Here is a 13637-nt window from a genome sequence, read left to right on the forward strand (position 1 = left end):
CTATCATTTCTTCTTTCACTTTTGAAATAAAAGGCATATTAGTTTCTTAATTCAGTTTTACTTTAATAAGCCACCTTTTGAGCAACAGATGACTGTTTAAGTATATATGAAAAATGTAATTATGTGCAGTCATATGTGCCCCTATTGTCTCCAGTATCTTTTAAAGGAAGTAAAATTGTATTTTAAAATATAAAGGATGTAAGAAACAAACTGACAACTGTAATGTCCCAATGAATCCTGAAAATTTATTATTTGGGAGAATATCCAATATTGATTCTTTGTTTTACAGCTCATAATGATCAGAAAATATACATTTGAAATGAAAGTCAAAGAAAAGAATAATTACATATAATACATATTACAGATTTATTTGTACATAAGCAAAGCAGTACTAAACGCATATTTATGTGCTCACAATTAGTGAACATGGCAATTTTCTGTTTAAAGCTGCAGCAACTCAAATCCCCCCAGGGTCAATAAAGAAAAACATATTGAGAAATACATTTAGGGCTATCACCACGCCTGGCTGTAAATCTATTTTTTAATCTTTCCCCTCCCCCCTTATATATGTATATACTTTATTGCCTTTATATTTCTGCTGGTTTAATATAATTAGTATACTAAATAGTTTTCTGCATTTATTTGGTTTCTAAAAATATATAAAATGCATTGAAAAGAGCTCCCGCAGCTTTTAGGCAGTCACTGTCCTGGCATCGAAAGCTTATTCTGGAGATGTAAAGCAGCAATACTGAATAAATAGTGATTGTTTTGTCTTCTTGATACAGCTGATGGCCTTCACCCCAAACTTAAAAATACTGTAGCAAATAGTATAAACACGCAACTTAAAAAAAAAAAAAACATAATATAAAAGTAACACTTATGAGCTAATTTTAACACAATATAAACCAATAAAGACAACTTTAGGTAGAACAGGGATGTGAACACAGCACGGGTATATAAATTAAGGCCCAATTTATCAAAGGCAATGCACAACAGGAACTGTCCATCTGCCCACGCACTTTGCATGCCTGAAATCGGAAGTTTTTGTCTTTTCTGTGTTATTTCCTCAATCCATTACAGTTCTGTGTTGGGAGATGTTCACAGAAATGGCTTCAAATGAACAGTTTGTTTCTCTAAAGACCATTTTGCTCTTATTCACAGAGAAAATTTTCCTTTAATGCAAGTGTAAATTACATTTCTGCTGTGGAAGCAAGCGCTTACATGTTCTCGTTATATACTGCTATACTTCACATTTCACACCAGAAATTCTATTTTTTTACTGCATTTATATAGTTTTTACTCTATCAGTCTTGCTGTAGCTCTTGTTTATGACTAATTTGAACTAAAGGAATTGATGGTTAGCTCATTGATGACTGGGAGAATTAAATAGGTAACTCCTATTAATACCAACTAAAGTCTCATATTATAAAAAAGTCCCTGTGCATCAAGACAAAAAAAAAAAAACACAAATGTTATCAAACCAAAATATCTCAGAAGGACAACAAAAGGACTATGGACACTATGTCTACGGGTGACACACTATGGGCCATTCTCTGAGGATGACAGACACTCAAAAGGTCAAATATACCAACGCTATTCCAAATTATTTCTTGGCAAGATAAAAAGATCTTTAAATGTATTTAATACTTATAGAAAATCACAATAAGTTGCAATATTTTTTTAAAAAAAAAAACACAAAATATTGTAATCTAATTTAGTATTTAGAACCTGAATATTCCCCCCAGATGAAAATTTTATATTTGGCATTTTTGTATACCATTGCCCACTCCCCTCCGAAATGTGTCCAAGATGTGGCACTTATCTAACTCATTTGTATTTGCAATAGATAAAAATGATCACAAATATACTAAAGTATCTTCAGATGTTCCTAAGAAAACGAGTTTTTTCCCTCTGATTATTAGAAAATATTCCTTAGATATGTGCTTCCAGAAGTAATATAATTAAAAAGTACAGTTTCTCAATGTATTCATCATATTCACATTTCTATACTTTCCTCATCTAGGAAATTTTTAAAAATCTGTAATCAGGTCTATGAAGATTATTTGGCAGCTTGGAAATTCTGATGAAGTTGTCAGAGACGTTAACTGTGACACTATGCTGGGAACCCAAGACTACTGCAAGTTGCTAGGATGCTGCTTGTCCTTCTTTAAAGTTATTAGGTTAATTCTGATAACAATTTATAGTAAGTTGGATATTGACAGTGTTTTTCATGGTATGCTAAGGCATCTCTGAAACTTCTAATTGCAAAGTTTAATACTGCCTCCAGTTTAACATTTTGACTTAAATAAAATGTGATCAATTTATAAAATGTTTTTCTTTGTGAATAAGATCTTGATTTCTCTGAACAACAAAATGACTTTATACAGAATGAGTTATTTAGAAATAAGGCATATATTGGGCATATGTAAATCACTACTGTCACAAAAGCTATAAATTATTTTTTAATCATTCTAATTTTAAATATAGGTAGATAGAAAATAATTATTATAAATTGTAAGCAAATGTGTACAGGTTGTGGTTATTTAGGTAAAAATCATTTACTTCAGTTATTTGCAAAGTAACATAATGGCAAGATCACTTTGCTAACTCCAAGAACCCAAAGAAAATCATATCTTCAGTTGAGGTCTGCCACTTAGCTGCACTAGAAAAGGCAACTCTACATTATTACTTTCAGTTCTCTTGAAGCTTCTATACAGTCTCATAGCCATTCTTAAAATTTTTCATAGGAAACCTAAGTAGAGCAGCATTGTCAGCATTCATTAAACCAAAGTAAGTCAAATGTGTTAAAACATCCAAAGTTGCCTTCATGCATAAGACATATCTCTATTGTTACCACGGCATTACCATATGAATTCACTTTTATTTTGTTGCATGTAAATAATAGAGGATATAATTTCTTCAGAATTAAAACTACTTTAAATTTCAGATTAAAGTCTTAATTATACTGTACCAAATGTAACCAGAGGGAATGTAAAAATGGCTAAGTGGTGTCTGACTGAATCTGTCTAAATATTACTTGTAAATCTTAGTTAAGTCACTACTCATGAAAAAGGTGTTGACTCATTTTTGGCTTTACAAATAAAAAAACATATGTACAAATGGAGATTAATGTCTTGTAAAAGTCAAGCCTAAAAATAAAAACATACGCTGAATTTGACTTTATTTTCTTGCTAAAAAGTACCTAGGGTTTAATCTCCTTTCCATCTAAGTGACTGGAAGAAAACACAAGGGTCCATAATACACAGAGTAAATGATGTGCGATCAATACCATACCCATGGTGTGTACACCAACAGATCATACACATGAAGCAATGTTCCTGAAGTAGACCAACCCTGCCCTCAGATACCTATAACTTATATGTTAGATCAATTCTGAAGATCTGTGAGTGTAAATGATAAGACAGGGCAGAAACAAAACACATGATGTATCAGGAAACCCCATGCCTGTTTGGATATATACTTAACAATTACATTTTTGTTCAACAGTGTCTGAAACACTGCAAATGTTTTAGACATACAATTTACCTCATGAAAAATATCTTTTATGCTATGTGGCCACAAATATATTTGGAAATATTGTAAAGGAAAGACTAAATTCCAGATTTAAAAAACCCCTGAATTCTTTCACCTAATTAAGCACTGGCTAGGACAGTTTCACAAAACAAATGCAAGCGGCTTCCTCTGGAGTTAGTTTTGATGGTGGAGCACCCTAGGACACTTGTGTAGTGTAAATCAGCAATGCATGGATGGAGTCTGGCAACATGCACACAGTCATAATCACACAATATATAATGTAAGTCGGTCACAGGACAAGTCAATAAAAATATTAAAACATCAACATTCACACATTAATTGATTACATGAAATAAATTAAACTAAGCCAGTCACAAATTTCTCTTCACTCTAAGTCACGGTTTATTTATGTATACACACTATATAATACTTTCCTAAAGCTCTCAAAATACTACAAATAAAAACGAAGGCTTTGCATTACAGCTGCTGGACAAAAATACCAACACTGTTGATGTGTGAAAACACAGTTTCTTTGTTCTTTAGCATCAGTGCACAGGGTATGGCTCCAAGTGGTATGCAATTTAGGAGAGAAAAAACATATAGCGGCTTGTGGAATAGATCCTCTGTTCATCATTGGCACAAATCAGAAAGCAAGTTTACTGTCCTTGGTACCTCTTTTGGGTCTCCCCCCTAAAGACAGATAATGTCATACATATATGCCTTCAGGATTAAAACCAGATGAGACAGGATTCTGCAGAATGCGGAGATTACTGGGGAGCTGCCGAGATGAACCAGGTCGCTTCAGGGACCCAGACTGGAATGGTGCCTCTAAACAGGAAACAAAGAAAGCCACCTGATGAACTAGTCAACTTGGAGTACTCAGCAATATAATAAATTAGACTGCTTCCTGCCCCGAAAGAGAAAACTGCATAGAGCAATAATTGCAACCCCCTGTGTGCCCTGGACTGGGGGAGAAGAGGCTAAAACCTTCTCAGGTCTCTTTGACAAAACTAGTTTTTGGTGATTTGAACAGTGAATGATCTTTACAAAAGGCAAATATTTTGCTTCTTTTTTTGGTTGCTCACACCATATGCATACACAGATTTGGAATTGTCTTTTAAATATCACTACAAATAAATAATAATTTTTAGAAGAAAAAGAAGGAAAAAGGGGCATAAGGAACAGAGCCAAAAATCAAATGAACAGACTATGACTCATATACTTCAGAAAAAAATTTTAATAAAGAAGCAGTTTAGGCCGGGCGCGGTGGCTCAAGCCTGTAATCCCAGCACTTTGGGAGGCCGAGACGGGCGGATCACGAGGTCAGGAGATCGAGACCATCCTGGCTAACACAGTGAAACCCCGTCTCTACTAAAAATACAAAAAAACTAGCCGGGCGAGGTGGCGGGCGCCTGTAGTCCCAGCTACTCGGGAGGCTGAGGCAGGAGAATGGCGTAAACCCGGGAGGCGGAGCTTGCAGTGAGCTGAGATCCGGCCACTGCACTCCAGTCCGGGCGACAGAGCGAGACTCCGCCTCAAAAAAAAAAAAAAAAAAGAAGCAGTTTAAAACTAATGATATGACATTTGGTGATTACATGCTCACCTAAGTAAATAAATAACCTAAATGTTACTGGTTTTCCTCTAGAAATGGGAAATAAGTTTAAAAAAAAAAAAAGAATTTTTAAGTGTCCCACTTAAAAATTAGCTATGAATGTGAGGGTAATATTTTAACTGAATACAAGTAGTTTATTCAAAATTAAGCAGATGGCCAGGCATGCTGGTTCACGCCTGTCATCCCAGCACTTTGGGAAGCTGAGGCAGGCAGATCACTTGAGCTCAGGAGTTCGAGACCAGTCTGGGCAACATGGTGAAACTTCATCTCTACAAAAAAATACAAAAAAAAGAAAAGCAGCCAGGTGTGGTGGCATGCACCTGTAGCCCCAGCTACCCAGGAGGCTGAGGTAGGAGGATCACCTGAGCCCAGGAGGTCAAAGCTGCAGTAAGCTGTAGTTATACCACTGGCGTTCCAGCCTGGGTGACACAGTGGGACACTGTCTCAAAAAGCAAAAACAGAAAAAGTTAAGCAGTGAGAATAAAGGGAAAATAAACCATATTTCTCAACATCTTACCCCTTTCAATGTCTGCATGTGAGGCCTCTATTTCAATGGGCTCCGCTGGCAAAACGGTAACTTTTGTCCCCGTCTGCTGGATAAACTGCTGGAGATTGACTTGCCGCAACTCCTTAGTCAACTGCTCCAGTTCCTGTTCTTTGTCCTAGATGGAAATTATTACTTTTTAAATTTGAGGATTCACTACTGGACCGTGCAAGACATCTTAGTGACAATCCTTCTACTACAGGGGTTAAATGTGGGGTATCTGCTTTCATAAAAGGACATGTAACAAATCTGGTTTATATTGACATGATGGGCTAAAGAGGTCACTTCCACTCTGTGGTGTAGGCCAAGATATAAGCCAAGAGAAAACAATAGTTTCATCAGTCTGTCCTCTTAAATGCGATGCTTTCCTCTGGAAAACCATTATGCACTCTTATGAAATAAATATGTCTATAAACTTTCATTAAAAAACAAAAACAAAAATGCGTTTCTCAGCCTGTAAACTCATTGGTGGAAAATAAAAAGAAAAAAACCCCACAGGTTTTTACCCATCTCTGTGTTATAGCAATCTTGCTAAGTTGGTCACAAATTTACATACTAACCACTTCACATTAACATATGACTACAAAGTTAACTGTAATTTGGTCCATGGATTTAGAGTTCTTGTTTTTTGTAAGCTGTTTCAATTTTCATGTGATACATTACTGAGATTTATCTTACAGCATAAGGAAAGCAAGATTCCCACAAGATTCTCACGATGGAATTCTTAAATCCTTGACAAAGATTAGAGAACTGGAAATAGAGTTGAGGGGGCGGAGCAAGATGGCCGAATAGGAACAGCTCCAGTCTTCAACTCCCAGCGCAAGCGACACAGAACACCGGTGATTTCTGCATTTTCAACTGAGGTACTGGGGTCATCTCTCTAGGGAGTGCCGGACAATCGGTGCTGGTCAGCTGCTGCAGCCTGACCAGCGTGAGCTGAAGCAGGGCGAGGCATTGCCTCACCTGGAAGCGCAAGGGGGAAGAAAATCCCTTTTCCTAGCGAGGGGAACTGAGACACACAACATCTGGAAAATCGGGTAACTCCCACCCCAATACTGCGCTTTAAGGAAACAGGCACACAGGAGAATATATCCCATACCTGGCCGGGAGGGTCCCACGCCCACGGAGCCTCCCTCACTGCTAACACAGCCGTCTGCGGCGATCTATCCGCAAGGCAGCAGCGAGGCTGGGGGAGGGGCGCCCGCCATTGCTGAGGCTTAAGTAGGTAAACAAAGCCGCTGGGAAGCCCGAACTGGGTGGAGCTCACAGCAGCTCAAGGAAGCCTGCCTGTTTCTGTAGACTCTACCGCTGCGGACAGCGCACAGCTGCAGTCCATTAGGGGAAAGAGCGGGGCCGTGGCAGACGCGAACGACTCTGTCTGTCAGCTTTGGGGAGAGCCGTGGATCTCCTAACGCGGAGGTTGAGATCTGAGAACGGACAGACTGCCTGCTCAGGTGGGTCCCTGACCCCTGAGTAGCCTAGCTGGGAGACATCCCCCACTAGGGGCAGTCTGACACCCCACACCTCACAGGGTGGAGTCACCCTGAGAGGAAACTTCCAAAGAAAGAAGCAGACAGGTACAATCGCTGTTCAGCAATATTCTATCTTCGGCAACCTCTGCTGCTGACACCCAGGCAAACAGGGTCTGGAGTGGACCTCAAGCAATCTCCAACAGACCAACAGACAGTCCTTCTGACTGTCAGAAGGAAAACTATCAAACAGGAAGGACACCTATACCAAAACCCCATCAGTACGTCACCATCATCAAAGACCAGAGACAGATAAAACCACAAAGATGGGGAAGAAGCAGGGCAGAAAAGCTGGAAATTCAAAAAATAAGAGCGCATCTCCTCCTGCAAAGGAGCGCAGCCCATCGCCAGCAACGGATCAAAGCTGGTCAGAGAATGACTTTGACGAGATGAGAGAAGAAGGCTTCAGTCCATCAAACCTCTCAGAGCTAAAGGAGGAATTACGTACCCAGCGCAAAGAAACTAAAAATCTTGAAAAAAAAGTGGAAGAATTGACAGCTAGACTAATTAATGCAGAGAAGATCATAAATGAAATGACAGAGATGAAAACCATGACACGAGAAATACGTGACAAATGCACAAGCTTCAGTAACCGACTCGATCAACTGGAGAAAGAGTATCAGCGATTGAGGATCAAATGAATGAAATGAAGCGAGAAGAGAAACCAAAAGAAAAAAGAAGAAAAAGAAATGAACAAAGCCTGCAAGAAGTATGGGATTATGTAAAAAGACCAAATCTACGTCTGATTGGGGTGCCTGAAAATGAGGGGGAAAATGGAACCAAGTTGGAAAACACTCTTCAGGATATCATCCAGGAGAACTTCCCCAACCTAGTAGGGCAGGCCAACATTCAAATTCAGGAAATACAGAGAACGCCACAAAGATACTCCTCCAGAAGAGCAACTCCAAGACACATAATTGCCAGATTCACCAAAGTTGAAATGAAGGAAAAAATCTTAAGGGCAGCCAGAGAGAAAGGTCGGGTTACCCACAAAGGGAAGCCCATCAGAATAACAGCAGACCTCTCGGCAGAAACTCTACAAGCCAGAAGAGAGTGGGGGCCAATATTCAACGTTCTTAAAGAAAAGAATTTTCAACCCAGAATTTCATATCCAGCCAAACTAAGCTTCATCAGTGAAGGAGAAATAAAATCCTTTACAGATAAGCAAATGCTTAGAGATTTTGTCACTACCAGGCCTGCCTTACAAGAGACCCTGAAGGAAGCCCTAAACATGGAAAGGAACAACCGGTACCAGCCATTGCAAAAACATGCCAAAATGTAAAGAACATCGAGGCTAGGAAGAAATTGCATCAACTAACGAGCAAAATAACCAGTTAATATCATAATGACAGGATCAAGTTCACACATAACAATATTAACTTAAATGTAAATGGACTAAATGCTCCAATTAAAAGACACAGACTGGCAAACTGGATAAAGAGTCAAGACCCATCAGTCTGCTGTATTCAGGAGACCCATCTCACATGCAGAGACATACATAGGCTCAAAATAAAGGGATGGAGGAAGATCTACCAAGCAAATGGAGAACAAAAAAAAGCAGGGGTTGCAATCCTAGTCTCTGATAAAACAGACTTTAAACCATCAAAGATCAAAAGAGACAAAGAAGGCCATTACATAATGGTAAAGGGATCAATTCAACAGGAAGAGCTAACTCTCCTAAATATATATGCACCCAATACAGGAGCACCCAGATTCATAAAGCAAGTCCTTAGAGACCTACAAAGAGACTTAGACTCCCATACAATAATAATGGGAGACTTCAACACTCCACTGTCAATATTAGACAGATCAACGAGACAGAAAGTTAACAAGGATATCCAGGAATTGAACTCATCTCTGCACCAAGCGGACCTAATAGACATCTATAGAACTCTCCACCCCAAATCAACAGAATATACATTCTTCTCAGCACCACATCGCACTTATCCAAAATTGACCACATAATTGGAAGTAAAGCACTCCTCAGCAAATGTACAAGAACAGAAATTATAAAAACTGTCTCTCAGACCACAGTGCAATCAAACTAGACTCAGGACCAAGAAACTCAATCAAAACCGCTCAACTACATGGAAATGAACAACCTGCTCCTGAATGACTACTGGGTACATAACGAAATGAAAGCAGAAATAAAGATGTTCTTCGAAACCAATGAGAACAAAGATACAACATACCAGAATCTCTGGGACACATTTAAGCAGTGTGTAGAGGGAAATTTATAGCACTAAATGCCCACAAGAGAAAGCAGGAGAGATCTAAAATGGACACTCTAACATCACAATTAAAAGAACTAGAGAGGCAAGAGCAAACACATTCAAAAGCTAGCAGAAGGCAAGAAATAACTAAGCTCAGAGCAGAACTGAAGGAGATAGAGACACAAAAAAACCTCCAAAAAATCAATGAATCCAGGAGTTGGTTTTTTGAAAAGATCAACAAAATTGACAGACCGCTAGCAAGACTAATAAAGAAGAAAAGAGAGAGGAATCAAATAGTCGCAATAAAAAATGATAAAGGGGATATCACCACTGACCCCACAGAAATACAAACAACCATCAGAGAATACTATAAATGCCTCTACGCAAATCAACTAGAAAATCTAGAAGAAATGGATAATTTCCTGGACACTTACACTCTCCCAAGACTAAACCAGGAAGAAGTTGAATCCCTGAATAGACCAATAACAGGCTCTGAAATTGAGGCAACAATTAATAGCCTACCCACCAAAAAAAGTCCAGGACCAGATGGATTCACAGCTGAATTCTACCAGAGGTACAAGGAGGAGCTGGTACCATTCCTTCTGAAACTATTTCAATCAATAGAAAAAGAGGGAATCCTCCCCAACTCTTTTTATGAGGCCAACATCATCCTGATACCAAAGCCTGGCAGAACACACAAAAAAAAAGAGAATTTTAGACCAATATCCCTGATGAACATCGATGCAAAAAATCTCAATAAAATACTGGCAAACCGGATTCAGCAGCACATCAAAAAGCTTATCCACCATGATCAAGTGGGCTTCATCCCTGGGATGCAAGGCTGGTTCAACATTCGCAAATCAATAAACGTAATCCAGCATATAAACAGAACCAAAGACAAGAACCACATGATTATCTCAATAGATGCAGAAAAGGCTTTTGACAAAATTCAACAGCCCTTTATGCTAAAAACGCTCAATAAATTCGGTATTGATGGAATGTACCTCAAAATAATAAGAGCTATTTATGACAAACCCACAGCTAATATCATACTGAATGGGCAAAAACTGGAAAAATTCCCTTTGAAAACTGGCACAAGACAGGGATGCCCTCTCTCACCACTCCTATTCAACATCGTGTTGGAAGTTCTGGCTAGGGCAATCAGGCAAGAGAAAGAAATCAAGGGTATCCAGTTAGGAAAAGAAGAAGTCAAATTGTCCCTGTTTGCAGATGACATGATTGTATATTTAGAAAACCCCATCGTCTCAGCCCAAAATCTCCTTAAGCTGATAAGCAACTTCAGCAAAGTCTCAGGATACAAAATTAATGTGCAAAAATCACAAGCATTCTTATACACCAGTAACAGACAAGCAGAGAGCCAAATCAGGAATGAACTTCCATTCACAATTGCTTCAAAGAGAATCAAATACCTAGGAATCCAGCTTACAAGGGATGTCAAGGACCTCTTCAAGGAGAACTACAAACCACTGCTCAGTGAAATCAAAGAGGACACAAACAAATGGAAGAACATACCATGCTCATGGATAGGAAGAATCAATATCGTGAAAATGGCCATACTACCAAGGTTATTTATAGATTCAATGCCATCCCCATCAAGCTACCAATGAGTTTCTTCACAGAATTGGAAAAAACGGCTTTAAAGTTCATATGGAACCAAAAAAGAGCCCGCATTGCCAAGACAATCCTAAGCCAAAAGGACAAAGCTGGAGGTGTCACGCTACCTGACTTCAAACTATACTACAAGGCTACAGTAACCAAAACAGCATGGTACTGGTACCACAACAGAGATATAGACCAATGGAACAGAACAGAGTCCTCAGAAATAATACCACACATCTACAGCCATCTGATCTTTGACAAACCTGAGAGAAACAAGAAATGGGGAAAGGATTCCCTATTTAATAAATGGTGCGGGAAAATTGGCTAGCCATAAGTAGAAAGCTGAAACTGGATCCTTCCTTACCCCTTATACGAAAATTAATTCAAGATGGATCAGAGACTTAATGTTAGACCTAATACCATAAAAACCCTAGAAGAAAATCTAGGTAGTACCATTCAGGACATAGGCATGGGCAAGGACTTCATGTCTAAAACACCAAAAGCAACGGCAGCAAAAGCAAAAATTGACACATGGGATCTAATTAAACTAAAGAGCTTTTGCACAGCTAAAGAAACTACCATCAGAGTGAACAGGCAACCTACAGAATGGGAAAAAATTTTTGCAACCTACTCATCTGACAAAGGGCTAATATCCAGAATCTACAAAGAACTCAAACAAATACAAGAAAAAAACAAACAACCCCATCAAAAAGTGGGGAAAGGATATGAACAGACATTTCTCAAAAGAAGACATCCATACAGCCAACAGACACATGAAAAAATGCTCATCATCACTCGCCATCAGAGAAATGCAAATCAAAACCACAATGAGATACCATCTCACACAGTTAGAATGGCAATCATTAAGAAGTCAGGAAACAACAGGTGTTGGAGAGGATGTGGAGAAATAGGAACACTTTTACACTGTTGGTGGGATTGTAAACTAATTCAACCATTATGGAAAACAGTATGGCGATTCCTCAAGGATCTAGAACTAGATGTACCATATGACCCAGCCATCCCACTACTGGGTATATACCCAAAGGATTATAAATTACTCTACTACAAAGACACATGCACACGTATGTTTATTGCGGCACTCTTCACAATAGCAAAGACTTGGAATCAACCCAAATGTCCATCTGTGACAGACTGGATTAAGAAAATGTGGCACATATACACCATGGAATACTATGCAGCCATAAAAAAGGATGAGTTTGCGTCCTTTGTAGGGACATGGATGCAGCTGGAATCCATCATTCTTAGCAAACTATCACAAGAACAGAAAACCAAACACCGCATGTTTCACTCATAGGTGGGAACTGAACAATGAGATCACTTGGACTCGGGAAGGGGAACATCACACACTGGGGCCTATCATGGGGAGGGGGGAGGAGGGAGGGATTGCATTGGGGAGTTATACAAGATATAAACGTTATGCACATGTACCTAGAACTAAAGTATAATAAAAAAAAAAAAAAAAAAAAAAAAAAAAAAAAAAAAAAAAAGATTAGAGAACTACAGAGCCTTAAGGAGGAGATCAAGTTTGGACAGCTGGAAAGCTGTACAAGCAAGGAGGGGCATCCTATTATTTAAACAGCTTTTTCTTTCTTTCTTTCCTCTACTGTATACAAGAAAAAGTACCCTGGCTCTACCCAAGCTGGGTGGGTCTCAAGGATTTGGTAGGGCTGGGAAGAGACTAGAAGTGAATGGTTGTTTCCTGCATTTATTTGAGTGTAGGGGGTACTTGGGGACATATCAATATTTGATTATCAGACACTTTTCAGTGGGTTAGAGGGATTTACTAGTAATGACTGTGTTTTAGTGTTTTCTGTAAGTGATATCAAAAGCAACACAACTTCCAATTGTACCTTTTTTTAAATGTCAAAATGAATCTCAATAGTAAAACACTGACAAATTAGAGGCTGCCAACCTTCTACTGCATGAGAAATTCTTGATTTTCAAAATGTGGGTGGTAGTTTTATCTCTTATTACAGATAGTCACGGAGAAAGGAGACATTAGTTCTTCCTAAAACCTCAGCTTTCTCTGATTGTGGAACTAACTAACTGTTGATATTCTAAAGCAGCTCTTCTCAAACCTCACTGTACACAGGCACTAGTTGGGCATCTTGTTTCAATGTAGATTCTGAATTTCTTACAAGTGTACCCTGAAGCTGCCTGGCATGGACTACACTTTGAATAGTAAGCTCTAAACCAGCCCAGTCCAACAGAACCTCCTCCAATGGTGGAAATGTTCTGTGTCTGCATGGCCAGTACAGCAGCCACACGTGCTACTGGACACTTGAAATGTGACCATGTGTGACTAAAAACAGAATTTTAAATTATTTAATATTTTAACTGCCTTATTATTTAATCTTAACTTAAATTTAAATAGCCATATTGTAATCAATTGTGTCTCCTTCTCATCTCATCTGATAGAGACTGATACATCTTTGCAACTTTCGCAACATAATCACAAGGTCTTTTCAAGAATGGGTATCCAGGAAAAGTTGAGTGATTAGGGTTTAAGTGGCAAAATATAGATCTTCTTGTATGTGAACTAGAAAGGGGGAAAATCAGACAGA

General features: G+C 38.7%; 1 protein-coding gene across 5 annotated transcripts in view; it reads right to left on the reverse strand.

Annotated features, from left to right (window-relative positions):
* Window positions 1–223: 223 nt before the first annotated feature.
* Window positions 224–13637, reverse strand: part of RASSF8 (Ras association domain family member 8) — a 122470-nt gene continuing 109056 nt past the window's right edge. For all 5 annotated transcript variants that reach the window (XM_033222630.1, XM_033222628.1, XM_033222632.1 and 2 more), the window contains 2 exons: window positions 5664–5808; window positions 224–4362 (listed from right to left, as the gene is read on the reverse strand). In XM_033222630.1, coding sequence (XP_033078521.1) covers window positions 4241–4362; window positions 5664–5808 — 267 coding nt within the window. In that variant the 3' untranslated portion in view covers window positions 224–4240. The remainder of the gene's footprint in view (window positions 4363–5663; window positions 5809–13637) is intronic.

The sequence above is a fragment of the Trachypithecus francoisi genome, unplaced genomic scaffold (genome assembly GCF_009764315.1).
Source record: "Trachypithecus francoisi isolate TF-2019V2 unplaced genomic scaffold, Tfra_2.0 Lachesis_group11, whole genome shotgun sequence".
In the NCBI taxonomy this organism is placed as follows: domain Eukaryota; kingdom Metazoa; phylum Chordata; class Mammalia; order Primates; family Cercopithecidae; genus Trachypithecus; species Trachypithecus francoisi.